The 26,576-nt window shown below is 55.7% G+C and overlaps 1 protein-coding gene across 1 annotated transcript; it reads right to left on the bottom strand.

Moving 5' to 3' along the window:
• Positions 1-24,827, bottom strand: LOC139242177 (potassium channel subfamily K member 2-like). The gene is made up of 6 exons (XM_070870267.1): positions 24,636-24,827; positions 22,395-22,512; positions 20,618-20,778; positions 4,620-4,806; positions 3,100-3,242; positions 1-393 (listed from the first exon to the last, which is right to left on the bottom strand). The coding sequence occupies exons 1-6, from the start codon at positions 24,822-24,824 to the stop codon at positions 1-3; spliced, it is 1,191 nt and encodes a 396-aa protein (XP_070726368.1). The 5' UTR covers positions 24,825-24,827.
• Positions 24,828-26,576: the final 1,749 nt, after the last annotated feature.

The following is a 26,576-nucleotide window of genomic DNA, read 5'->3' on the forward strand; positions in this document are numbered from 1 at the left end:
TCACACATTCTCCCCTTTGTCTCGGGTACGGCCCGGGGGCTCCAGCTGGCCGAGGTAGCCGTTGGCCTCGCTGGAGTGCCCAGGGCGGCCCCTCCTCTTGCCGCCCCGGACCCTGGGCCTGGGCGAGGGCCGCCCGCTGCGCCCCGACCGGCGGTCTGACTCCTCGGCGTCGATGAAGGCCAGGTTCTCCGCCAGGAAGTCGATGGGCTGCGAGTCACGGGGGCGGATGGGCGAGGGGGCGGGGGGCTGCTGCGGTCCGGCCCCTTCCTCCTCCTCCTCCCCCTGCCCCGGCTTGTCCGGGAACTCGAAGCTGAGTTGCGGCCGCCGAACCCCCTTGATCTCGGTGGTGATGTTGGCCGTCCAGTTTGCCGCGTGAGCTGTCAGGCCTCCCATCTGCGGAGAGAGAGAGAGGGGGGAGGGTGGGGTGCGGGGGTTGGGGGCACACAGACACACAACACGGTTACAGAGACTCCCACTTCGCCCGAGACGCCAAGTTTTTTTTTTGGGGGGGGGGGGTGAGCTATTCGACTCGGTGGGGCATCGCGCCCCCAGCTGAAACACCCAAGCACTTTGTTCCCCCCCCCTGCCCGGGAATACCCCTCCTCCCCCCTCTACCCGGGAATATCGCCTCCCCCTACCCCTGTACCCAGCAATACCCCCCTCCCCCTCTACCCAGGAATTACTCCCCCCCCACCCCACCCTGTACCCCAAAATTCCCCCCCCCCCCCCACCCCACCCAATCCCACCTCCCGCTCATGACTCCGTCCCCCCTTTCTCCCATACCCGGGATTTCCCCCCCCCCTCCCCCCACCCCGTACTTTAGCCCCTCCCCAAGTCCGCAAGCTTGTCGCCCCTGGGGATTCCCCCCCCCGCGGGATATTTAGCCCCTAAGTTACAGACTGTTCTCGTACCCGGGCAGAGGCATTGCCGCAACAGACACAGCTTCCGAATTAATGTTTCCGACGGCATTTCTCTGCTGATCTCCCTGGCCGGGGGGGTGGCGGGGGCGAGGGTGTGTATTTGGGACGGGGGAGGGGAGGGTGTGTATTTGGGAGGAGGGGTGTATTTGGGAAGGAGGGGCGGGCAAGGTTTGTATTTGGGAGGTGGAGGGGAGCGTGTGTATTGGGGAGGGGGAGGGAAGGGGAGGGTTTGTATTTGGGGGGTGGCGATGACAATGGATCTCCGTGCGCTGTGAGTTGGAAAGGTGAGAGACCAACTCAGCCAGGATCCCTCCTCCTGATGCTATCCGGTGCCCCACCCCCCGCCAGTTCAGTGCCTGGGGATGTCGGGCTATGATGCCCCCAGAGTCGAATATCACACAGCACTGTTCAGGGTCAGACCGGAATGGAAGGGCTGTGGACGCGACCAGCACATCAAAACGAGCAGCCGAGGGGTGTAAGAGGCAGAGAAATCAAATGGGGCTTGGGGGTGGGGGCTGGGGTCGGGGGGCGGGGCTACAATTGGCCTCGGCACCTTCGGGTTAGGAAGGAGGTTGGAGGGGGAACTATTTGGCCTCCGGCTCCCGCTCACTACGCAGGGACCCGAGCCGGAACGTTTGCGCGAGTGTCCGTCGGGTGTCGCGCTGCTGCTTCCACAGTCGAATAGCTGCCACCCCCTGGGCGCGCGGCGCAGGAGGAGCGTTTGGGGGAAGGCCTGGAATTGGAGACGGGGCCTCGGGGAGGGAGAGAGAGAGAGAGAGAGGGAGCAGGAAAGGAAGGGACCGTGCGACATTATCCAATATCCCGGGAATGAGGTCAAAGTAAGAGATAGGAGCAGGAGTCGGCCATTCGGCCCCTCGAGCCTGCTCCAACATTCAACACGATCATGGCCGATCTGATCTTGGGCTCAGCTCCACTTCCCCGCCCGCTCCCTTGACTCGTTTATAGCTCAAAAATCTGTCTATCTCCACCTTGAATATATTCAATGACCCAGCCTCCACAGCTCTCTGGGGCAAAGAATTCCACAGATTCACCAGAAGAAATTTCTCCTCATTCCCGTCTTAAATGGGCGACCCCTTATTCTGAAACTATGCCCCCTAGTTCTAGATTCCCCCACGAGGGGAAACATCCTCTCTGCATCTACCCTGTCCATGCCCCCTCAGTATCTTATACGTTTCAATAAGATCACCTCTCATTCTTCTAAATTCCAATGAGTACAGGCCCAACCTGCTCAACCTTTCCTCATACGACAACCCCTCCATCTCAGGAATCAACCGAGTGAACCTTCTCTGAACAGCAAGTACATCCTTCCGTAAATAAGGAGACCAAAACTGTATGCAGTAGTCTAGGCGTGGTCTCACCAGTACCACTCCAAATTCCCTTCCAGTGCCCCCTGGATTCAGGCTCAGGTAGGCCTGAAAGGGCCTTCCTGTAGCTCAGCGAGGTGGCCAACTATTTTCCTGTGGGCCGAGCGCCATGGTAACCCAATGTGAGGGAGCGAGGGAGGGATGGGGTGAGCAAGTAGGCCCAAATGCCATGGTAACCCAATGTGAGGGAGTGAGGGAGTGAGGGAGGGATGGAGTGAGCAAGTAGGCCCAAATGCCATGGTAACCCAATGTGAGGGAGTGAGGGAGGGATGGAGTGAGCAAGTAGGCCCAAATGCCATGGTAACCCAATGTGAGGGAGTGAGGGAGGGATGGAGTGAGCAAGTAGGCCCGTGTGCCATGGTAAGCCAACGTGAGGGGGCGAGGGAGGGTTGAGGTGAGTAGGTAGGCCCGATCGCCATGGTAACCCAATGCGAGGGAGGGAGGGAGGGTTGGGATCAGCAGGTAGGCCCGATCGCCATGGTAACCCAATGCGAGGGAGGGAGGGAGGATTGGGATCAGCAAGTAGGCCCAAACGCCATGGTAACCCAATGTGAGGGAGGGAGGGAGGGTTGGGATCAGCAGGTAGGCCTGAGCGCCATGGTAACCCAATGTGAGGGGGGGGGCGAGGGAGGGTTGAGGTGAGTAGGTAGGCCCGATCGCCATGGTACCCCAATGCGAGGGAGGGAGGGAGGATTGGGATCAGCAGGTAGGCCCAAACGCCATGGTAACCCAATGCGAGGGAGCGAGGGAGGGTTGGGATCAGCAGGAAGGCGTGAGCGCCGTAGCAACCTTACCTCCGTTCGGGTCCTCCTGGATAGAACCCGGAGCCAGTCCCCGATCATGGAGAGAATGGCCGCAAAGTAAGCCAGGCCTAGCAGGATCCAGAACCACACCAGAGGCTTGTACCACACCTTGTACACTCGCTTCGAGTCCCCGCCTGGGGAGGAAGGGGGCGGGGGGGGGGGAGGGGGAGAGAAAGATCCCGGAGTTAGTTAGTCGCCGTCTGGAGGTCAACAGAGCCAGAAAAACGTTATTAGTCGAGGCATAGAATACAAGAGCAGGGAGGTTATGCTTGAACTGGTTAGGCCCACAGCTGGAGTACTGCGTGTAGTTCTGGTCATCACATTACAGGAAAGATGTGATTGCACTGGAGAGGGTACAGAGGAGATTTACGAGGATGTTGCCGGGACTGGAGAACTTTAGCGATGAGGAAAGATTGGATAGGCTGGGGTTGTTTTCTTTGGAACAGAGGAGGCTGAGGGGAGACCTGATTGAGGTGTATAAAATGATGAGGGGCCTGGATAGAGTGGATAGGACGGACCTGTTTCCCTTGGCAGAGGGGTCAACAACCAGGGGCATGGATTTAAAGTAATTGGGGGGAGGTTTAGAGGGGATTTGAGGGGAAATGTCTTCACCCAGAGGGTGGTTGGGGTCTGGGGTGGAACTCACTGCCTGAAAGGGTGGTAGAGGCAGAAACCCTCACCATGTTTAAACAGTACTTGGATGTGCGCTTGTAACCTACAGGGCTACAGACCGAGAGCGGGAAAGTGGGATTAGGCCGGGTGGCTCTTGGTCGGCCGGAGCGGACACGATGAGCCGAAATGGCCTCCTTCCGTGCTGTAAATTTCTGTGATTCTAAAACATGACCTTTCACCTCAAGTCGGCGGGGGGGGGGGGCGGTGGGAAGCGTGACCTTTCACCTCGGGGGGGGCGTGAGGGAAGATGGCGGGGGGGGGGGGGCTAAAGTTCAAAGTTGACTCCCGGGATAAAATGGCGGCCGGGCCATGGGTGTGGGACTATCCGGGCGCCTCGGCAACTGGGTTCAAAAGCCAGCCCCGCCATCACAAGGAACGAGGAGGGGGGGGGGGGGCGCCTCCATTTGCCCAACGGGGCCTTGCGTCAGGAGCTAGGCACGCGCTCCAATCTCCGGGTTCCTTCCGCAGGTGGGGAGCAGGGCGATCTCGGCCGGGAGCCTGCTGGGGCCGATGGCGGAACGGGTCGAGTAGGCCCCGGGTTCGCGATTCTAAAGCCGGAGGAGGCGGGCGCGCGTTGGACAGCCTTGAGAAAGGCCCCGGTCCGGGCTGCCCCCAATCACAAAGAAGCCCGCCCTCCACAGCGAGCGCAACCTGCCTTTCACGTCCCAGGGCTCGTCACAGGAGCGTAACGAGGTGAAAGGAATTTGACACCGAGCCGTCTGAGGAGAAATTAGGGCAGGTGACCAAAAACATGGCCCTGACCCTTGACCCTCCCTGCGCCCCCCCCCGCGACCCTTGACCCTTGACCCCCCCACCACCACCACCACCGCCGGCCTCACCTGCCACGTAGTCCCCGAATCCGATGGTGGTGAGCGTGATCACCACGAAGTAGACGGAATCCAGCAGGCTCCAGCCCTCCATCCACTCGAAGACCAGCACCGGGCTGGAGACGAACAGCAGGCAGCCAATCAGGAGGAAGAGCAGAGTGGACACCACTCGGATGATGGTCGGGCTGACCTTCCACCTCTGGAAGCAAGGCCGAGAGGAATGAGACGGGATTGGTGGTGGGGTGTGGTGGGGGTGGGGAGACACGGACATGCAAGCTAAGCACCTAGCTTCCTGGGATTCCCGGGAGGGCAGGACTGTCGTATGAGGAGCGATTGGGGTGGACTGGGCCTGTATTCACTGGAGTTTAGAAGAATGAGAGGGGATCTCATGGAAACGTATCAAATTCTGACGGGGGTTGGACGGACTGGATGCGGGGAGAATGTTTCCCCCGGGGGCTGGGAAGCCTAGAACAAGGGGTCACACAGTCTCAGGATACGGGGTGGGAAATTTAGGAGTGAGATGAGGAGAAATGTTTTCACTCCGAGGGTGGTGAACCTGTGGAATTCTCTCCCACAGAAGGCTGTGGAGGCCAAGTCACTGAATATATTTAAGAGGGAGACAGATAGATTTCTAGACACAAAATGCATCAAGGGGTATGGGGAGAAAGCGGGAATATGGTGTTGAGATAGAGGATCAGCCAGGATCATATTGAATGGCAGTGCAGGCTCGAGGGGCCGAATAGCCTACTCCTGCTCCTAGTTTCTATGTTTCTAAGTACCCGAGCCATGGATGCCAGGGGTCAGGGGTGAGGGGTGAGGGGGGTGGGGGCGAGGAAGGGGGGGTGTTGGAACTTCAGCCAGGATTCCCGCTCCATATCTCACCACTCCCCCCCCACCCCCCACCACTGCTCCCTCCAGCCACCCTAATTAAGAACATAAGAAATAGGAGCAGGAGTCGGCCATTCGGCCCCTCGAGCCTGCTCCGCCACTCGATGAGGATCACGGCTGATCTTCGACCTTGTTATGTATTACTGCTTCGGGGTCACCAGACAAGCTGGGTGTCTTTGTCACGCTTGGCACTCTTGGGCTGGAATAAAGATGGGTCGGGTCGCACCTGAGTGAGTTTACGGTAACCAGACGCTTGAGTCATTACAACTGGCGACGAGGTACCTTCGCCTGCACAACGGGCACGGTTGGAATCCTGGAGAGAATCGTGGAGGGCGAGGGTTGGGCGGATTTTGTCGACCGCCGGGATCAGTATTTTGTGGACAAACGGCATGGAGGCAGAGACCTACGCAGTTAAGCCCAGGGTCCGTTCTCCTCGCGGTCTGTGGTCCGAAAGCTTACGGCCTCATGAAGAATCTTCTCTCGCCTGTAATTCCGGTGGGAAAAGGGATACAAGGCATTGCGTACGTTGGTGGGTGACCATCTGAAGCCAAAAGAGGGGGGATCATCATATCGCGCTACCAGTTCTGCACGCGTGTTCGTGCTGAGGGCCAGTACGTGTCGGGATTTGTAGCCGACCTGTGACGTCTTGCAAGTTAAACTAATATGGCAGGGGGATGGGAACCACTGCAGGGAGACAGAGGGAGACAAAAAGGAGGCAAAAGCAAAAGACAGAAAGGAGATGAGGAGGGGTATGGTGAGAAAGCAGGAAGGGGGTACTGAAGTTGCATGTTCAGCCAGGAACTCATTGAATGGCTAGAAGGGCCGAATGGCCTGCTCCTGCACCTAGTTTCTATGTCTCCATGTAACATGCTGGAAGACATGCTGCGTGATGTCTTCGTGACAGGCATCAGCCAGGCTGCGATCCTCCGGAAGCTGTGGGCTGCAGAGACGCTGGGTTTGAAAAAAAGGCCATCGCGACTGCCCAGGCATGCATGACGATAATTTGAGGCAGATATCATCGACGAGTCGGAGTTCCACGGCAAGTACTGCAAACAAGATGGCGGCGTCTTCGGGCGGAGCTGCTTACGCGGAACCCGCCGCTGCTCAGAGCCCCGCCAACTGGTTCGAACCAGATTTCACCCTGTTGGCGTTGTGGGGGCAATCATCGGCCTCATCGGTGTCGGTTTAGACAATACTCATGCAATGGATGTTCGAAAGTGGGGCATCTTCACAAGGATGTGTCCACAACGGAGCAAGCGTGGTGCGGCTCGCCACGTGGTTGATGAGGACCAGTTCAGTGATGGCCCGGATACCCAACCCGAGGAGGGAAGTGAATGGACTGTATCCGTTCCTGAGCAAGAGCCAGCCGACAGTCGTTAATGTGAAGCTGAATGGCGTGCCTGTATCAATGGAGCTGGACACGGGTGCGAGCCAGTCGATAATGAGCCAAAGGACATTCCTCAAGCTGTGGGACACTAAGGCTGCGAAACCGAAGCTGAGTCCAGTCAATGTCAGGTTGCGTACTTACACTAAGGAACTCATATCAGTGCTCGGCAGTGCAGCAATCGAGGTGTCATATGACGGTGTGGTTCACGAGCTACCATTATGGATTGTCCCAGGTAATGGTCCAACGCTGTTCAGCAGGAATTGGCTCGAGAAAATCAAGCTGAACTGGAATGATGTCAAGATATTGTCCTCGGTAGATAATACTTTGTGTGCTCAAGCATTGAAAAAGTTTCTTTCTTTGTTTGAACCGGGCATTGGCAATTTTACGGGAGCCAAGGTGCAGATTCACCTGGACTCCAATGCAAGGCCTGTCTATCACAAAGCTCGGTCTGTTCCGTACATGATCAGGGGAGAAGGTTGAAATTGAGCTTGGCAGAGTCCAGCGTGAAGGGATCATATCACCGGTCGAGTTTAACGAGTGGGCTAGTCTCATTGTCCCTGTGTTGAAGGGTGGTGGCACTGTCAGGATTTGTGGAGACGACAACGTTACGATTAATCGATTTTCGAAACAGGATCAGTACCCGTTACATAAAAACACAGAAACATAGAAAATAGGTGCAGGAGTAGGCCATTCAGCCCTTCGAGCCTGCACCGCCATTCAATGAGTTCATGGCTGAACATGCAACTTCAGTACCCCATTCCTGCTTTCTCGCCATACCCCTTGATCCCCCGAGTAGTAAAGACTACATCTAACTCCTTTTTGAATATATTTAGTGAATTGGCCTCAACAACTTTCTGTGGTAGAGAATTCCACAGGTTCACCACTCTCTGGGTGAAGAAGTTTCTCCTCATCTCGGTCCTAAATGGCTTACCCCTTATCCTTAGACTGTGTGACCCCTGGTTCTGGACTTCCCCAACATTGGAAACATTCTTCCTGCATCTAACCTGTCGAAACCCATCAGAATTTTAAACGTTTCTATGAGATCCCCTCTCATTCTTCTGAACTCCAGTGAATACAAGCCCAGTTGATCCAGTCTTTCTTGATAGGTCAGTCCCGCCATCCCGGGAATCAGTCTGGTGAATCTTCGCTGCACTCCCTCAATAGCAAGAATGTCCTTCCTCAGGTTAGGAGACCAAAACTGTACACAATACTCCAGGTGTGGCCTCACCAAGGCCCTGTACAACTGTAGCAACACCTCCCTGCCCCTGTACTCAAATCCCCTCGCTATGAAGGCCAACATGCCATTTGCTTTCTTAACCGCCTGCTGTACCTGCATGCCAACCTTCAATGACTGATGTACCATGACACCCAGGTCTCGTTGCACCTCCCCTTTTCCTAAACTGTCACCATTCAGATAATAGTCTGTTTCTCTGTTTTTACCACCAAAGTGGATAACCTCACATTTATCCACATTATACTTCATCTGCCACGCATTTGCCCACTCACCTAACCTATCCAAGTCATTCTACAGCCTCATAGCATCCTCCTCGCAGCTCACACTGCCACCCAACTTAGTGTCATCTGCAAATTTGGAGATACTACATTTAATCCCCTCGTCTAAATCATTAGTGTACAGTGTAAACAGCTGGGGCCCCAGCACAGAACCTTGCGGTACCCCACTAGTCACTGCCTGCCATTCTGAAAAGTACCCATTTACTCCTACTCTTTGCTTCCTGTCTGACAACCAGTTCTCAATCCATGTCAGCACACTACCCCCAATCCCATTTGCTCTAACTTTGCACATTAATCTCTTGTGTGGGACCTTGTCGAAAGCCTTCTGAAAGTCCAAATATACCACATCAACTGGTTCTCCCTTGTCCACTCTACTGGAAACATCCTCAAAAAATTCCAGAAGATTTGTCAAGCATGATGTCCCTTTCACAAATCCATGCTGACTTGGACCTATCATTACCGAGGGCTGATGAATCTGTTTGCCATGCTAGCTGGTGGAAAGTCGTTCATTAAACTGGATCTGACGTTGGCCTATATGACCCAGGAGCTTGTCGACACTTTGAAGAAACTCACCTGCATCAACACCCATAAAGGACTGTTCGTCTACAACAGGTGTCCTTTTGGGATTAGTTCGGCTGCAGCCATATTTCAGAGGACGATGGAGAGTTTACTGAAGTCCGTTCCTAGAACTGTCGTGTTTCAAGATGACATTCTGGTCACAGGTCGCGACAGTGCTGAACATGTGAACAATCCTGAAGAAGTCCTACGGCGTCTGGGCAAAGCGGGGCTCAGGCTGAAATGCTCAAAGTGTGTATTCATGGCACCTGAAGTTGAGTTCCTCGGGAGGAAGATTGCTGCTGATGGTATCAGGCCCACTGATTCGAAAACCGAGGCCATCAAAAATGCACCCAGGCCTCAAAATGTCACGGAGCTGTGTTCATTTCTTGGGCTACTCAACTACTTCGGTAATTTCTTACCCAGATTGAGCACTTTACTCAAGCCACTGCATGTGTTACTAAGAAAAGGCGACAACTGGGTCTGGGGTGTGTCTCAAGATAGAGCCTTTGAGAAAGCCAAGAATCTGCTATGTTCAAACAAGTTGCTTGTTCATTATGATCCGTGTAAACATCTTGTATTGGCCTGTGATGCTTCATCATATGGGGTTGGCTGCGTACTCCAACAAGCAAATGAATTGGGCAAGTTACAACCTATTGCGTATGCTTCGAGAAGTCTGTCTGAAGCAGAACGAGCTTACAATATGGTAGAGAAAGAAGTTTTGGCCTGTGTGTATGGGGTAAAAAAAATGCACCAGTCCCTGTTTGGTCTTCATTTTGAACTCGAAACGGATCACAAGCCACTCATTTCATTGTTTGCGTAAAACAAAGGTATTAATACCAATGCATCGTCCTGCATTCAAAGGTGGGCGCTGACATTGTCTGCCTATGATTACGTCATCCGTCATAGACCTGGCACTGAGAATTGTGCCGATGCACTGAGTCATCTGCCCTTACCCACAACTGAGATGGAGACGCCTCAACCTGCAGATCTACTGTTAGTAATAGATGCTTTTGAGAGTGAAGGAACTCCTGTCACTGCTCAACAAGTTAGGATCTGGACCAACCATGACCCTATTTTATCGGTTGTGAAACGGTGTGTACTCAGTGGTGATTGGTCTGCCATACCTATGGAGATGCATGAGGAGACCAAATCTTACAATCATTGCAAGGATGAGCTGTCCATTCAGTCAGACTGTCTACTGTGGTGTAATCGGGTAATCATGCCTAAGAAAGGTCGAGAAAAATTTGTACGTGAACTTCATAGCACTCATCCTGATATTGTCATGATGAAGTCCATTGCTAGGTCTGATGTATGGTGGCCTGAAATTGACTCTGATCTGGAATCATGCGTGCATCAGTGCAATACTTGCTTGCAGCTTAGTAAAGTACCAGCGGAATCTCCATTGCGTCTTTGGTCGTGGCCATCCAAACCAGGGTCGAGGATCCACATTGATTTTGCGGGCCCGTTCCTAGGAAAGATGTTTTTTGTCGTAGCAGATGCATATTCTAAGTGGATAGAGTGTGTTATTATGTCATCCAGCACATCTGCAGCTACCATTGAGAGCCTTCGTATCATGTTTGCTACTCATGGTTTGCCTGACATTGTTGTGAGCGACAACGGACCTTGCTTCACAAGTCTTGAGTTCCAGGAGTTTATGAAACTCAATAGCATCAGACATGTGAGATCAGCTCCATTCAAGCCTGCTTCTAATGGTCAAGCAGAGCGTGCTGTTCAAACGATCAAGCAAAGTATGAAACGTGTAACTCAGGGCTCACTGCAGAGATGGTTGCCATGTATATTGCTCAGTTACAGGTCAAGACCCCATACACTTACTGGGGTTCCTCCTGCTGAACTACTCATGAAGAGAAATCTCAAGACCAGGCTTTCTCTTGTTCATCCTGATTTGAATGATCGTGTTGAAAACAGACATCAAAGTCAGCAATGGTGTCATGATCGTGTTGCCGTGTCACGTGGCATCTCAGTCAACGATCCGGTTTATGTACTGAACTATGGTCAAGGTACAAAGTGGATCGTCGACACTGTTACAGCCAAGGAGGGTAACAGAGTGTTTATTGTCGTGCTCAAGAATGGGCAAACATGCAGGAAACACCTTGACCAGGTTAAACTGCGGCACACGGATGAACTGGAACCGAGCGAGGAAGATGCAGTCAGTGACCAACCAACCATTGTTCACTCATCAGAGGACCCTGCTGACATTACTGACTCTGAACCTTCAGTCTCTGACGTGGTCATGACCACTCCCATCAGATCGGCTACTCAGCCCTCAGTCTCAACGGACTCAGAACGCTCGCCCAGAGCCAAAGTTGAACTGAGGCAATCAACTCGTGAGAGGAAAGCCCCAGACTGTCTTAATTTGTAAAAAGACTATTGTTAAGATTTTAAAAGGGGGATGTTGTTATGTATTAATGTTTGGGGGTCACCAGACACCAGAGGGCACCGCGGTCGGAGGTCATCGGGCTGTACGCATGTGGCTTGTGTGCTTGGTCACCTGTATATATAAGCTGGATCCCTTTCCCGCCCAATCCCTTGATTCCGCTAGACTCCAAGAATCTGTCGATCTCGGCCGTGAATATAGTCAGAGACTGAGCCCTCTGGGGCAGAGAATTCCAAAGATTCACCCCCCTCTGAGTGAAGAAATTCCTCCTCATCTCAGTCCTCAATGGCCGACCCCTTATCCTGAGACTGTGTGACCCCTGGTTCTAGACTCCCCAGCCCGGGGGAAACACCCTCTCTGCATCTACCCTGTCAAGCCCCCTCAGAATCTTATGTTTCAATGAGATCACCTCTCATTCTTCTAAACTCGAGAGAATACCGGCTCAATCTAGTCAAACTCTCCTCATAGGACAACCCTCTCACCCCAGGAATCAGTCGGGTGAACCTTCATTGTACCGTCTCCAAGGCAAGTATATCCTTCCTCAGATAAGGAGACCAGAACAGTGCACAGTACTCCAGGTGTGGTCGCACCAGGGCCCTGTATAATTGTACCAGGATTTCCTGACTTTTATACTTGCCTGAAGTTGTGAGTCTGAGTCCCATTCCAGGGACCTGCACACATAAATCTAGGCCGACACACCCAGTGCAGTGCTGAGGGAGCACCGCACTGTCGGAGGGGCAGTGCTGAGGGAGCGCCGCTCTGTCGGAGGGGCAGTACTAAGGGAGCCCCGCACTGTCGGAGGGGCGGTACTGAGGGAGCCCCGCACTGTCGGAGGGGCGGTACTGAGGGAGCCCCACACTGTCGGAGGGGCTGTACTGAGGGAGCCCCGCACTGTCGGAGGGGCGGTACTGAGGGAGCCCCGCACTGTCGGAGGGGCTGTACTGAGGGAGCCCCGCACTGTCGGAGGGGCGATACTGAGGGAGCCCCGCACTGTCGGAGGGGCTGTACTGAGGGAGCCCCGCACTGTCGGAGGGGCGGTACTGAGGGAGCACCACACTGTCGGAGGTGCCGTCTTTCAGATGAGACGTTAAACCGAGGCCCCGTCTGCCCTCTCAGGTGGATGTAAAAGATCCCGCGGCCACTATTGGAAGAAGAGCAGGGGGAGTTCTCCCCGGTGTCCTGGGGCCAATATTTATCCCTCAACCAACATCACTAAAACAGATGATCTGGGTCATTATCACATTGCTATTTGTGGGAGCTTGCTGTGCGCAAATTGGCTGCCGCGTTTCCCACATTACAACAGCGACCGCACTCCAAAAGTGCTTCATTGGCTGTAAAGCACTTTTGGACGTCCGGTGGTTGTGATAGGCGCTATATAAATGCAAGTCTTTTACTCCAAGCACCTTGCACTAATTGCTTGCAGTAGCTACATGCTAATCTCTGTGTTTCCTGTAGGACACCGAAATCTCTCTGACCGCTGACGGTTAATAGGATCTTGCCATTTAAAAAGTGCGAGTGGCGATGCCTCCAGAGTGGAATTGCCTGCCAGCGCTCACCGCCTGCATCAGGAACCACGATTCAGGTACCGGAGCCCACTTGGGATGGCCAAGTGTCAGCCCCACAGGAGTGCAGGAGGGGACGTCGTTCAAAACATCTCCAACATTAGAATCACGTCGGGCTGCCCCGTACAGAATAGAAGGATCCTTTCCCCCACCTCTATCGAACACTGCGTTCTATGGAGCTCTGGATTAAGTGCAATCGGAGAGACGGGGGGAACGGAATGCGTGCAGTCTCTCTCGCCTGAGTGACTAGGTCATGGGTTCAAGTCCCATCCCAGAGACTCGAGCACAAGGCTTCTTCGGCAGCACCTCCCAAACCCATGACCTCTAACCCCTAGAAGGACAAGGGCAGCAGGCGCATGGGAACACCACCACCTCCACGTTCCCCTCCCAGTCACACACCATCCCGACTTGGGAATATATCGGCCGTTCCTTCATCGTCGCTGGGTCACAATCCTGGAACTCCCTCCCTAACAGCACTGTGGGAGCACCTTCACCACACGGACTGCAGCGGTTCAAGAAGGCGGCTCACCACCACCTTCTCGAGGGGCGATTAGGGACAGGCGATAAACGCTGGGCCTTGCCAACGACGCCCACATGCCAGGAACAGAAACAAAAATCCAGGCTGACACTGCTGAGGGAGCGCCGCACTGTCGGAGGGGCGGTATTGAGGGAGCGCCGCACTGTCGGAGGGGCGGTATTGAGGGAGCGCCGCACTGTCGGAGGGGCAGTACTAAGGGAGCGCCGCACTGTCGGAGGGGCGGTACTGAGGGAGCGCCGCACTGTCGGAGGGGCGGTACTGAGGGAGCGCCGCACTGTCGGAGGGGCAATACTGAGGGAGCGCCGCACTGTCGGAGGTGCGGTATTGAGGGAGCGCCGCACTGTCGGAGGGGCAGTACTGAGGGAGCGCCGCACTGTCGGAGGGGCGATACTGAGGGAGCGCCGCACTGTCGGAGGGGCAATACTGAGGGAGCGCTGCATTGTCAGAGGGGCAGTACTGAGGGAGCGCCGCACTGTCGGAGGGGCGGTATTGAGGGAGCGCCGCACTGTCGGAGGGGCAGTACTGAGGGAGCGCCGCACTGTCAGAGGGGCGGTATTGAGGGAGCGTCGCACTGTCGGAGGGGCTGTACTGAGGGACTGCCGTACTGTCGGAGGGGCTGTACTGAGGGACTGCCGCAATGTCGGAGGGGCAGTACTGAGGGAGCGCCGCACTGTCGGAGGGGCAGTACTGATGGAGCGCCGCACTGTCGGAGGGGCAGTACTGAGGGAGTGCCGCACTGTCGGAGGGGCAGTACTGAGGGAGCACCGTACTGTCAGAGGGGCAGTACTGAGGGAGCACCGCACTGTCGGAGGGGCAGTGCTGAGGGAGCGCCGCACTGTCGGAGGGGCAGTACTGAGGGAGCGCCGCACTGTCGGAGGGGCAGTACTGAGGGAGCGCCGCACTGTCGGAGGAGCTGTAATTCACATGAGGATCTAAACCGAGGCCCCGTCTGCTCTCTCAGGTGGACATAAAAGATCCCAGGGCCACTATTGGAAGAAGAGCAGGGGGAGTTCTCCCCGGTGTCCTGGGGCCAATATTTATCCCTCAACCAACATCACTAAAGCAGATGAACTGGTTATCCAATTTATTGGCTGTTTGTGGGAGCTTGCTGTGCACAAATTGGAGGCCGCGTTTCCTACATTACAACAGTGACTACACTTCGATAAGTACTTCACCGGCTGTGAAGCGCTTTGGGACGTCCCGTGGTTGTGAAAGGCGCTATATAAATGCAAGTCTTTCTTTAATCTGTGAGCCGTGTTTAGGGAGCAGTCACTCTCGCCCAATAGGCACGAGCGCGCTCGGTCGGGAGGCTCGACAATGTGCCGGGGGAGGGGGAGGGGAGTCTGGGGGGGGGGGTTTCTTCTTTAAAAAACCAACAGACAGTATTTGAATTCCAATTTATTGAAGAACAATTTTCCATTGTCGGAGGAATAGGGAAGGTCACTTATTACTGGGAGGGAGCGAGTCTCGGTGGGACAGAGGAACAAAGGGATCTTGGAGTACAGTTACACCAATCGCTAAACGTTGGGACACAGGTTATAGCAAGGCCATTAAAAAGCAAACCGAGAAGTAGGGTTTATTTCTCGAGGGATAGAATTGAAAAGTAGAGAAGTTACACTAAACCTGTATCGAACCTGGGTCAGACCGCACTTGGAGCACTGCGTACAGTTCTGGTCGCCGTGTTATACAAAGGATATCGAGGCACTGGAGAGTGATAGGTCCTTGCTGCACAGTATAAATGCACACGAGGCCCATGCTTGAGAGAAGGTCAGTCTGTGACCTGTCCTTTATTCCTTGGCACTCCAAGTGATGAAGGTGGCTGGAGCTTCCCCTTTTGTACCTGAAGGCCCAGGTTAGGAGTGCCTCCCACCTAGTGGTCAGTGTTCTCACGGTGTACAACTTCGGTCGGGTTATACATGGGTTACAATGCTGCTTGAATACATGACAGAGAGGGCGACGAGAAGGTCCACAAGGACGATACCAGAAACGCGAGGGTATACCTATCAGGAAAGGAAAAGGGGCCTCCCGCAGAAACGAGAGGCAAAAGACGGTGTCAAGTCCAGGACGGGCAGCAGTGGCCACAGCTCATCCAATGACAAAGGGCGAGGCAAAAGACCCCCGCTGCCACCAGCAGAAGAAGGGGCAACACGCCAACGCCACCAGCGCAGTCCAGCTCCGGGACCCTGGGAGCAGTGATGTCACCGATGCACCACCCCCACCCCCCCCACTGCCCCGGATCTCCGGGAACCCCCCCAGTCCACACTGCTGGCGTCCCCCTGCTCGAAGCATCCCCAGAGCAGAGGACAACCCGTATCTCAGCCAAGGTGCCGTTGAAAAGTTTTAAAGTTAACCTGTGTATACGGGAACAGGCCACAGGGACCAAAGGGCTGCGTGCTCGAAATGTAACATTTGGACTGTAACCACCAATTGACAAACGGGTTTAAAGATGGCATCCGTCAACGTGCGAGGCACGTAAGCCGACTACGCGATGTGTTTCCAGCTTGGGGTACCTCGCCAAGGTCGAGGCAGACCTGCTCCCCTTGCAGGAGTGCGTCAGCACCTACCGGCAGTGATCACGATGGTGGGCCCACGGACCACCCGTCTGGTCAGGAGGCAACGGTTGCTGTTCCTCCGGCCTGGGGCATTCTGCTCCGGGGGGGGGTGGGTGGGAGGGGGCCACTTCACCATCACAGAAGTTCAGGAGATGCATTGTATAAAAATGTTGCTCTAAGGCTAATTAACGCGCACGCCTCGCCTCTCAGAAGCGGGCGGCTGGCCCTCCTTGCAGCAGCTCCCACGGCTGCTGGCGACGTCCAGGCCCGATCGTTCTGGGCCGAGCCGACAGCAAGCTGGACGCCACGTCCGGGCTCCTGGCGGACGCGGTGAAAGGACGCCAAGCTGTGCGACTTCTTCAGCAAGACGGAGCACCGCGCAGACGCAGCTGGTCGAGACCAGACAGGGCCGTCCGTTCCAGAATAGACTTCCTGTTTGTGTCCCGCACGCTCCGGGTCAGGTCCACCGGCGTCACACCGGGTGTTCTTCTCCGACCACTGCCTCCTACTGGCCGACTGCCGCCCCACAGGAAGACCAGGAAGTCGGCAGGGGGGGGGGATATGGAAGCTCAACGTGAAACTGTTGACCCCGGAAAACGTTGAGGAACTCGAGAGGGATTACAAAGGTTGGAGAACCGTAAAAGCCCCTCTGCGATTCCCCCGCTGCACTGGTGGCAAACAATCGAGACAAACATCAAGAGGTTCTTCATCCCCAAAGGTGTTCAGGAGGCGAGAGGGAGACAGAGGGAATTGTCCCAACTCCAGACGAGTATGCAAAACGTGCTCCTGCTGCAGTCGATGGGGGTCGATGTCGCGGAGGAACTCGAAGAGGTGAAGGGCCAGCGAGCCTCGCTCTTTGCCTCGGAGTCCTCCAAGATCACCTTCCGATCCAGAGTCCGCTCCGTCGCACAGGATGAGACGTGTTCGCGTTTCTTCTTCCAAAAGGTAGACAGGGGGAGCTCTGTGATCACCAGCCTAAAGGAAGAAGACGGCTCTGTGACGTCTTCGCAGCCCGACATGCAGAGGATCAGCAAATCCTTCTATGCCGGGCTGTACGACGTCAAGCCCACAGACCGCGCGGCGTCCAAGTCTTTCCGGTCGTCTATTTCGGAGGTCCCAAGCGACAGCGAGCGGGAGAGTCTGGACCACCCGCTAACTCTGGACGAGATGACAAAGGCCGTCCGGTCCTTCGAGACGAATAAAACCCCCGGAAGCGACGGCTTACCGATCGAGTTGTATTCGGCTCTGTGGGACTGGATAGGCCCAGACCGGCTGGAAGTGTACGGGGGTATGCTTCTGGCCGGCAGTATGTCAGAATCGATGAGGAAAGGCATCATCACCCTCATCTACAAGCAGAAGGGGGAGAGGGAGGAAATCAAAAGCTGGCGGCCCATCTCGCTGCTCAATGTGGACTACAAGATCCTGTCAAAGGTCATCGCCAACAGGGTCAAGTCTGCTCTTGAGCTGGTGATCCACCCGGACCAGACCTGCGCTGTCCCCGGCAGGAAGATCTCTGATAGCCTGGCGCTACTCAGGGATACGATCGCCTACGTGCGGGACAGGGGGGTGGACACCTGCTTAATCAGCTTAGACCAGGAGAAGGCCTTTGACAGGATATCGCACACGTACCTGATGGACGTGCTCTCCACAATGGGGTTTGGGGAGGGTATCCGCAATTGGGTCAAACTGCTCTACACAGACATCAGTAGCGCAGTTCTAATCAACGGGTGGGAAACTGAAAGCTTTCCGATCAGGTCTGGAGTCAGGCAAGGCTGTCCCCTCCCCTCTGTCTTGTTTGTGTGTTGTATCGAGCCCTTTGCCGGGTCCATCAGGAAGGATGCGGGCATTAGAGGGGTGGCGATCCCAGGCAGCGGAGGTGCTCAGGTCACGATCTCCCTGTACATGGACAACGTGGCCGTCTTTGGCTCGGATCCGCAGTCGGTCCGCGGATTGCTCACAATCTGCGACCGGTCTGAACTGGCTTCGGGAGCAAAGGTCAATCGCAGCGCGAGCGAGGCAATGTTCTTTGGCCACTGGGCCGACCGAGCCTCCATTTCCTTCACCATTAAGCCAGGCTTCCTGAAGGTGTTGGGAATATGGTTCGGAGCGGACGGGCCGTGCGCCAAAAACTGGGACGAGCGTATCGCCAAGGTCAAACAAAAACTGGGATGGGGGAAGCTGTGCTCCCTCTCCATGGCAGGAAAGAACCTGGTCATCAGGAGTGAGGTGCTCTCGGGGTTGCTGCACGTGGCACAGGTCTGGCCCATCTCTCGCTCCTGCGCCGCGACAGTCACCCGGGCCGTCTTCCACTTTGTCTGGAGGTCCAACATGGACCGTGTCCGCAGAGACACGATGCACAAATCTCTGGACAGTGGAGGAAAGGACGTTCCGAACGTGGCCCTCATCCTGAGGGCCACCTTTGTGTGCGGCTGCATCAAGCTGTGCACAGACCCCCAGTACGCAAACACCAAGTGTCACTACGTGCTGAGGTTCTACCTGTCCCCGGTGTTGCGAAGGATGGGCCTGGCCATGCTGCCGCGAAATGTCCCCACCAGCTGGACCATGCCTGTCCACCTGTCCTTCGTGGAAAAGTTTTTCACAAAAAACCCCTTTGACCACAAGGCCATAAAACAGTGGTCGGCACGTAAGGTCCTGAAGGCCCTACGAAAGAAGGAGAGGGTGGACCCTGTCAGGTGGTTCCCCGAGCGGACTGTCGAACTCGTCTGGCAGAACGTCTCATCGCCAGAGCGGTCACACAAGCACCAAGACGTAGCTCGGTTGGCGGTGAGGAGGGCCCTACCCGTCAGAGCGTTCATGCACAGCCGACGTCTCAGCAACACGGCACGGTGTTCATCCCGAGCAGCTCCGTCACACAGGACTCTGTGCTCTCCGGGCTGTTCCCAGGGACACACACCGAGACTGACATCACCTGCTGCTGGAGGGCCATCGACTCGATGACAGACGCACTTTGGTCTTGCCGAAACGTGCGGGTCTTCCAGAGCAAGGAGATGTCCACGTCTGCGTGTTGCAGACTGGCGCGATCCAAGATCCAGGAGTACGTGCTGAGGCACGCACTGAAAATTGGTGCAGTCGCCGCAAAGGCACGGTGGGGAAGGGCCGCAGTCTAAAGCCCTTCTGCCACGGTCAACCCGGGGGCAGGAATCAGCGCAAAACCCCCCTCGGGCCGTACTTGTAACTTCTTTGTGTACATGGAGCACCATGATCTGTAAACACCTATGTAGTCCCATGTACAATGCAAGGTCTGTTTCGTAACGTATGTTGCAAAGAAATGTAACTGTACCCTCACCCATTCCGTGTACCGTATAGTGCCACATGTAAAGTAATTTGATGACTGTATTACAATGTATCCTGGATTGTACTGAAATGTACCTCGAAATGTAAAGCAAGCAAATGAATTGAACAGAACTGCCGTCAGCATCCAAATGTATTGTATGGAATTGCTGACTGCATCCAAATAGACTGAACTGCCTTCCAATGTATTGTGCAAATTTTTATATGCATAAAGTATCTTTTGAAATTAAAAAAATGAACAGGCTGGGTCTCTTTTCTCTTGAAAAAAGGCTGAGGGGTGGCTTAATAGAGGTCTTTAAAATGATGAAAGGTTTTGATAGAGCAGATACAGAGAGAGTGTTTGCACTTGTGGGGGAGACCAGAACTAGGGGCCATCAATGTAAGACAGCCACTGATAGCCTTCATAGCAAGGGGATTTGAGTACAGGGGCAGGGAGGTGTTGCTACAGTTGTACAGGGCATTGGTGAGGCCACACCTGGAGTATTGTGTACAGTTTTGGTCTCCTAACCTGAGGAAGGACATTCTTGCTATTGAGGGAGTGCAGCGAAGGTTCACCAGACTGATTCCCGGGATGGCGGGACTGACCTATCAAGAAAGACTGGATCAACTGGGCTTGTATTCACTGGAGTTCAGAAGAATGAGAGGGGACCTCATAGAAACATATAAAATTCTGACGGGGTTAGACAGGTTAGATGCAGGAAGAATGTTCCCAATGTTGGGGAAGTCCAGAACCAGGGGTCACAGTCTAAGGATAAGGGGTAAGCCATTTAGGACCGAGATGCGGAGGAACTTCTTCACCCAGAGAGTGGTGAACCTGTGGAATTCTCTACCACAGAAAGTTGTTGAGGCCAATTCACTAAATATATTCAAAAAGGAGTTAGATGAGGTCCTTACTGCTAGGGGGATCAAGGGGTATGGCGAGAAAGCAGGAATGGGGTACTGAAGTTGAATGTTCAGCCATGAACTCATTGAATGGCGGTGCAGGCTAGAAGGGCCGAATGGCCTACTCCTGCACCTATTTTCTATGTTTCTATGTTTCTATAAACCCAACGGGGAATTCAGGGCAAACCTCTTTACCCAGAGAGCGGTGAGAATGTGGAACTCGCTGCCACAGGGAGGGGTTGAGGCGAATAGTATCGATGTATTGAAGGGGAGGCTGGAGAAACACACGAGGGAGAAGGGAACAGAGGGTTATGGTGATGGGGTGAGATGGAGAGGGGCGGGAGAGGGCTGGTGTGGTGTATAAACCCCGGCGCGGACCCCTTTCTGCGCTGTGAAACCGGTGCAACATTCGAGCCTGACTCACCAGGAAAATCTCCTCCACTTTGCCGATCAGTTGCCCCAGCGCCGATCCCAGCTGGTCGCCCACTCCGGCCAGGAGGAAGCCAAACATCGGAATCCCCACCAGGGCGTAGACGATGCAAAAAATCTTCCCCCCTTCCGTCTTGGGCGAGATGTTGCCGAAGCCTGCAAGGCGGAGGGGAGCGGGATCAGGCAGGATAGCGGCTCACGCAGACCCTCGCTCCCAGAGTAACGGGCAACACGGAGTCAGGGTGGGCACTATCAACGGGTTTGTCATCAACACCAGCCTGGGATTAGACTGGGTGGGATATTAAAGGGGGGGAGTGAGGGGGAGAGTGGGATTAGACTGGTTGGGATATTAAAGGGGGGAGTGAGGGGGAGAGTGGGATTAGACTGGGTGGGATATTAAAGGGGGGAGTGAGGGGGAGAGTGGGATTAAACTGGGTGGGATATTAAAGGGGGGAGTGAGGGGGAGAGTGGGATTAGACTGGGTGAAATATTAATGGGGGGAGTGAGGGGGAGAGTGGGATTAGACTGGGTGGGATATTAAAGGGTACGGGGAGTGAGGGGAGAGTGGGATTAGACTGGGTGGGATATTAAAGGGGGGAGTGAGGGGAGAGTGGGATTAGACTGGGTGGGATATTAAAGGGTGCGCGGAGTGAGGGGGAGAGTGGGATTAGACTGGGTGGGATATTAATGGGGGGAGTGAGGGGGAGAGTGGGATTAGACTGGGTGGGATATTAAAGGGGGGAGTGAGGGGGAGAGTGGGATTAGACTGGGTGGGATATTAAAGGGGGGAGTGAGGGGGAGAGTGAGATTAGACTGGGTGGGATATTAAAGGGGGGAGTGAGGGGGAGAGTGGGATTAGACTGGGTGAAATATTAAAGGGTACGGGGAGTGAGGGGAGAGTGGGATTAGACTGGGTGGGATATTAAAGGGGGGAGTGAGGGGAGAGTGGGATTAGACTGGGTGGGATATTAAAGGGGAGAGTGAGGGGGAGAGTGGGATTAGACTGGGTGAGATATTAAAGGAGGGAGTGAGGGGGAGAGTGAGATTAGACTGGGTGGGATATTAAAGGGGAGAGTGAGGGGGAGAGTGGGATTAGACTGGGTGAGATATTAAAGGGGGGAGTGAGGGGGAGAGTGAGATTAGACTGGGTGGGATATTAAAGGGTACGGGGAGTGAGGAGAGAGTGGGATTAGACTGGGTGGGATATTAAAGGGTACGGGAAGTGAGGGGAGAGTGGGATTAGACTGGGTGGGATATTAAAAGGTACGGGGAGTGAGGAGAGAGTGGGATTAGACTGGGTGGGATATTAAAGGGGGGAGTGAGGGGAGAGTGGGATTAGACTGGTTGGGATATTAAAGGGGGGAGTGAGGGGGAGAGTGGGATTAGACTGTGTGGGATATTAAAGGGGGGAGTGAGGGGGAGAGTGGGATTAGACTGTGTGGGATATTAAAGGGGGGAGTGAGGGGGAGAGTGGGATTAGACTGGGTGGGATATTAAAGGGGGGAGTGAGGGGGAGAGTGGGATTAGACTGGGTGGGATATTAAAGGGGGGAGTGAGTGGGAGAGTAGGATTAGACTGGGTGGGATATTAAAGAGGGGAGTGAGGGGGAGAGTGGGATTAGACTGGGTGGGATATTAAAGGGGGGAGTGAGGGGGAGAGTGGGATTAGACTGGGAGACTCGGGTGGGGGCAGTGCAGACTCGATGGGCCGAATAGCCCGCGGTGTGTGCCGGAAGGTTCTGCGGGAGCAGGGGCTGGGGGGAGGTTCCATACCGATGGTGGTGATGATGGTCCCAGCGAAGAAGAACGAGCTGCCCAGGTCCCAGTTGGTGGTGAAGTTGGAGGAGTTACTGGCAGGGTGCACTCCTGCCTCGACGGCCAGTATCATGTGCTGAGGGGGAGGAGGAGCGGGGTGGGGGGTGGGGAGAAAGAGAAAGGGAAGGCGGGAGGGTCAGAACCGCTCACGGTGGACGCACGTTACATCACCCCCGGGTCAGCGCCACGCCCAGCGATCGATGCCAGTCCCGTGCCCGCCCACAAGCCGTCACACGGCCCGAGGTACCAGTCTACCCAGGTCTGTCTTCACAGGCTGCACCTCACAGACATCGTACCCTTGGGGTACAACCCAATCGTAGGATCATAGTGACTTACGGCGCGGAAGGAGGCCATTTTGGCCCATCGTGTCCGCGCCGGTCGACCAAGAGCCACCCGGCCTAATCCCCCTTCCCCGCTCTCGGTCCGTAGCCCTGTCGGTTACAAGCGCACATCCAAGTACTGTTTAAATGTGGTGAGGGTTTCTGCCTCTACCACCCTTTCAGGCAGTGAGTTCCGCCCCAGACCCCCACCACCCTCTGGGTGAAGCCATTTCCCCTCAAATCCCCTCTAAACCTCCCCCCAATTACTTTAAATCTATGCCCCCACCTCCAGGAATGCCCACAAAAGAGATCGTATCATTGGCGTAGAACTCACGGAAATTGTTCCCCCGAGATCTCTGCGCTCCTCTAACTCTGCCCTCCTGACCATCCCTGATTATAATCGCTCCACCATCGGTGGCCGTGCCTTCAGCTGCCTGGGCCCCAGGCTCTGGAACTCCCTCCCTAAACCTGTCCGCCTCTCTCTCCTCCTTCAAGACGCTCCTTAAAACCCACCTCGTCGACCCAAGCTTTTGGTCGCCTGCGCTAATTTCTCCGTCTGCGGCTCAGTGGGGCTCACGCAAATCAAACCCACCCCCGCTGGCCCACCACACTCCGATCCAACACCGCCTCCAGTGCGCCAGTGCAGCCTTCGGCTGCCTGAGGAAAAGAGTGTTCGAAGACCAGGCCCTCAAATCCACCACCAGGCTCATGGTCTACAGGGCTGTAGTGATACCCGCCCTCCTGTATGGCTCAGAGACATGGACCATGTACAGTAGACACCTCAAGTCGCTGGAGAAATACCACCAACGATGTCTCCGCAAGGTCCTGCAAATCCCCCGGGAGGACGGACGCACCAACGTTAGCGTCCTCGACCAGGCCAACATCCCCAGCATCGAAGCAATGACCACACTCGACCAGCTCCGCTGGGCAGGGCCACATTGTCCGCATAGAAACAGAGAAAATAGGTGCAGGAGTAGGCCATTGGGCCCTTCGAGCCTGCACCACCATTCAATACGATCATGGCTGATCATGCAACTTCAGTACCCCATTCCTGCTTTCTCTCCATACCCCTTGATCCCTTTAGCCGTAAGGGCCACATCTAACTCCCTTTTGAATATATCTAACGAACTGGCCTCAACAACTTTCTGTGGTAGAGAATTCCACAGGTTCACAATTCTCTGAGTGAAGAAGTTTCTCCTCATCTCGGTCCTAAATGGCTTACCCCTTATCCTTAGACTGTGACCCCTGGTTCTGGACTTCCCCAACATCGAGAACATTCTTCCTGCATCTAACCTGTCCAATCCCGTCAGTATGGCAGACACGAGACTCCCAAAGCAAGCGCTCTAGTCGGAACTCCTTCACGGCAAATGAGCCAAAGGTGGGCAGAGGAAATGTTACAAGGGACACCCTCAAAGCCTCCCTGATAAAGTGCAACATCCCCACCGACACCTGGGAGTCCCTGGCCAAAGACCAGTCCGCCCTAAGTGGAGGAAGTGCATCCGGGAGGGCGCTGAGCACCTCGAGTCTCGTCGCCGAGAGCGTGCAGAGACCAAGCGCAGGCAGCGGAAGGAGCGTGCGGCAAACCAGTCCCACCCTCCCCTTCCCTCAACCACTGTCTGTCCCACCTGTGACAGGGACTGTGGCTCTCGTATTGGACTGTTCAGCCACCCGAGGACTCATGTTAAGAGTGGAAGCAAGTCTTCCTCGACTCCGAGGGACTGCCCGTTTGAGGATGGTGTTTGTTGAGGTGGAACTCCCGCAGACTGAACCCCTGAGATAGAACCCACTCCCCCACCCGAGCCCACCACCCTCCCTCCTCCCTCCAACGCTCGCCCCTCCCGCTCCCCACACCCCCTCACCCTCCCAGCCCACACCTCACCTCCATCAGCTCGTCCAGCCTGACCGAGTCCACGCACCGATACTGGTCCAGGAAGGCCCCCCGGGCCTCGACGACGGAGGTCTGCTGCGAGCTCTCGAAGGGTTGCTCGAGGAGCTGGAAGACCCTGGCTCCCGCCACCAGGTAGGCCAGGACCACCAGCAGCACGGCCAGCACTGTCTTCCTCTTCATCGCGCTGGCCCGGGCCGGGACCCCCTCCCAGTCGGGCAGGGGGAGCCTGGCACTTCGCCCTGGGGGGGAACCGCGCGCCCTCTGACCCCGAGGATCTCACTGGGCGAGAGAGAGAGAGAGAGAGAGAAAAAGGCGGGATCTGAGGAATGCAGGGGCCAATTAGAAACGGGTTACACCTCCCTCCCACTGCCCCCGGCGCCGCCTTGGGGGAGGGTGGGGGAGGAGGGTCCTGAGCTCCAAAGACCCTGCCCCGCCCCCTCCCTTGGCTCTGTGCATTGAATGAACTGATCTCAGGGAGGGCTTCAGTATTCCATCCCCCTGCCCCCGCTCCGCTAGGGAGGAGGCGGAGACCAGCCAGGTCCCCCGCCGTGTGGGGAACAGGGTTGTGGTATCCACATCCCCCCCCCCCCCCCCCCCCCACCGTGCATAGCCGACAGGTCACACGGTCTCGGCCCGTGAGGGATGGCCATTTGGGCCGGTCACCACGGCACGGATCCCCACTCGGGCAACTGTCCCTGGATCGCCGACCAGAGGTGGGCCCTATTCTCCACAACTGCGAGGCCTTGCACCTCCCCCAGTCTCCTCTTCCCTTTCTCTACCTCTAGCCCAGGACCGGCGTCTCCTCATACTTCGTGCTTTGTCTCATCTTCTCCCCGACTCTTTACGGTATCCTGCACAATGGTCTTTTGGCCTTGACCCAGGCCTTGGGCCTAGACACAGACTTTGGGCCTTGGGCCTAGACACAGGCTTTGGGCCTTGGGCCTAGACACAGGCTTTGGGCCTAGACGCAGGCTTTGGGCCTTGGGCCTGGACACAGGCTTTGGGCCTTGGGCCTAGACACAGACTTTGGGCCTTGGGCCTGGACACAGACTTTGGGCCTTGGGCCTAGACGCAGGCTTTGGGCCTTGGGCCTAGATGCAGGCTTTGGGCCTTGGGCCTAGACACAGGCTTTGGGCCTTGACATAGGTTTTGGGCCTAGGCACAGACGTTGGGCCTTGGGCCTAGACACAGACTTTGGGCCTTGACATAGGTCTTGGGCCTTGACACAGGCTTTGGGCCTTGGGCTTAGACACAGGCTTTGGGCCTTGGGCCTAGGCACAGGCTTTGGGCCTTGAATAGGTCTTGGGACTTGACACAGGCTTTGAGCCTTGGCACTTCAGGCAGGCTTTGGGCCTTCTCCCAGCCTTTGACTCTTAATCCTTCAACTCGGCTTTGGGCCATCTCCAAGGCCTCAGAAATAAAGCTCTGAGAGAGTGAGGGAGGGAAGGGAGGCGGAATCGGTGGCCCATGGAAAGCCGGGGCCCCTGGGATTCGGTGTGGAATACAGTTGGCAGTGACACACGGGTTAACCACCCATTGCGGATGTGGCGAGAGGTGACGGGGCGCGTAGGGCCCGGGTGAGCGGGTGTGGGGCCCATGGCGGGGAGCGAGTTGGGACTAAATGCCGGCTGGAATCAGTGGATCGAACTGCCTGGAGATATCGCTGGGCCGAGGCACAGCCCTCGTGGCACTGAGGCCTATGGACCAGGAGGCCCCCGGTCCCCGCCGGGTAAGCGGATTTGAGGCGGGGCCTGGCACAAGGCCCCTGCGATTGGCTGCGGCATCCCTGGGCTATGGAGGGGCAGGGGCAGGGGCAGGTTTGTGGGATGGGCAGGTTTGTGGGAGGGGCAAAACCGATCAGCCAATCGCTAGAAAGTGCGCAGGTGTACAGGAGAGAACAGGATCGGGCTAGGCTACAATGGCTTCCACAGA

This window comes from Pristiophorus japonicus, unplaced genomic scaffold, assembly GCF_044704955.1.
Source record: "Pristiophorus japonicus isolate sPriJap1 unplaced genomic scaffold, sPriJap1.hap1 HAP1_SCAFFOLD_1246, whole genome shotgun sequence".
Lineage (NCBI taxonomy): Eukaryota > Metazoa > Chordata > Chondrichthyes > Pristiophoridae > Pristiophorus > Pristiophorus japonicus.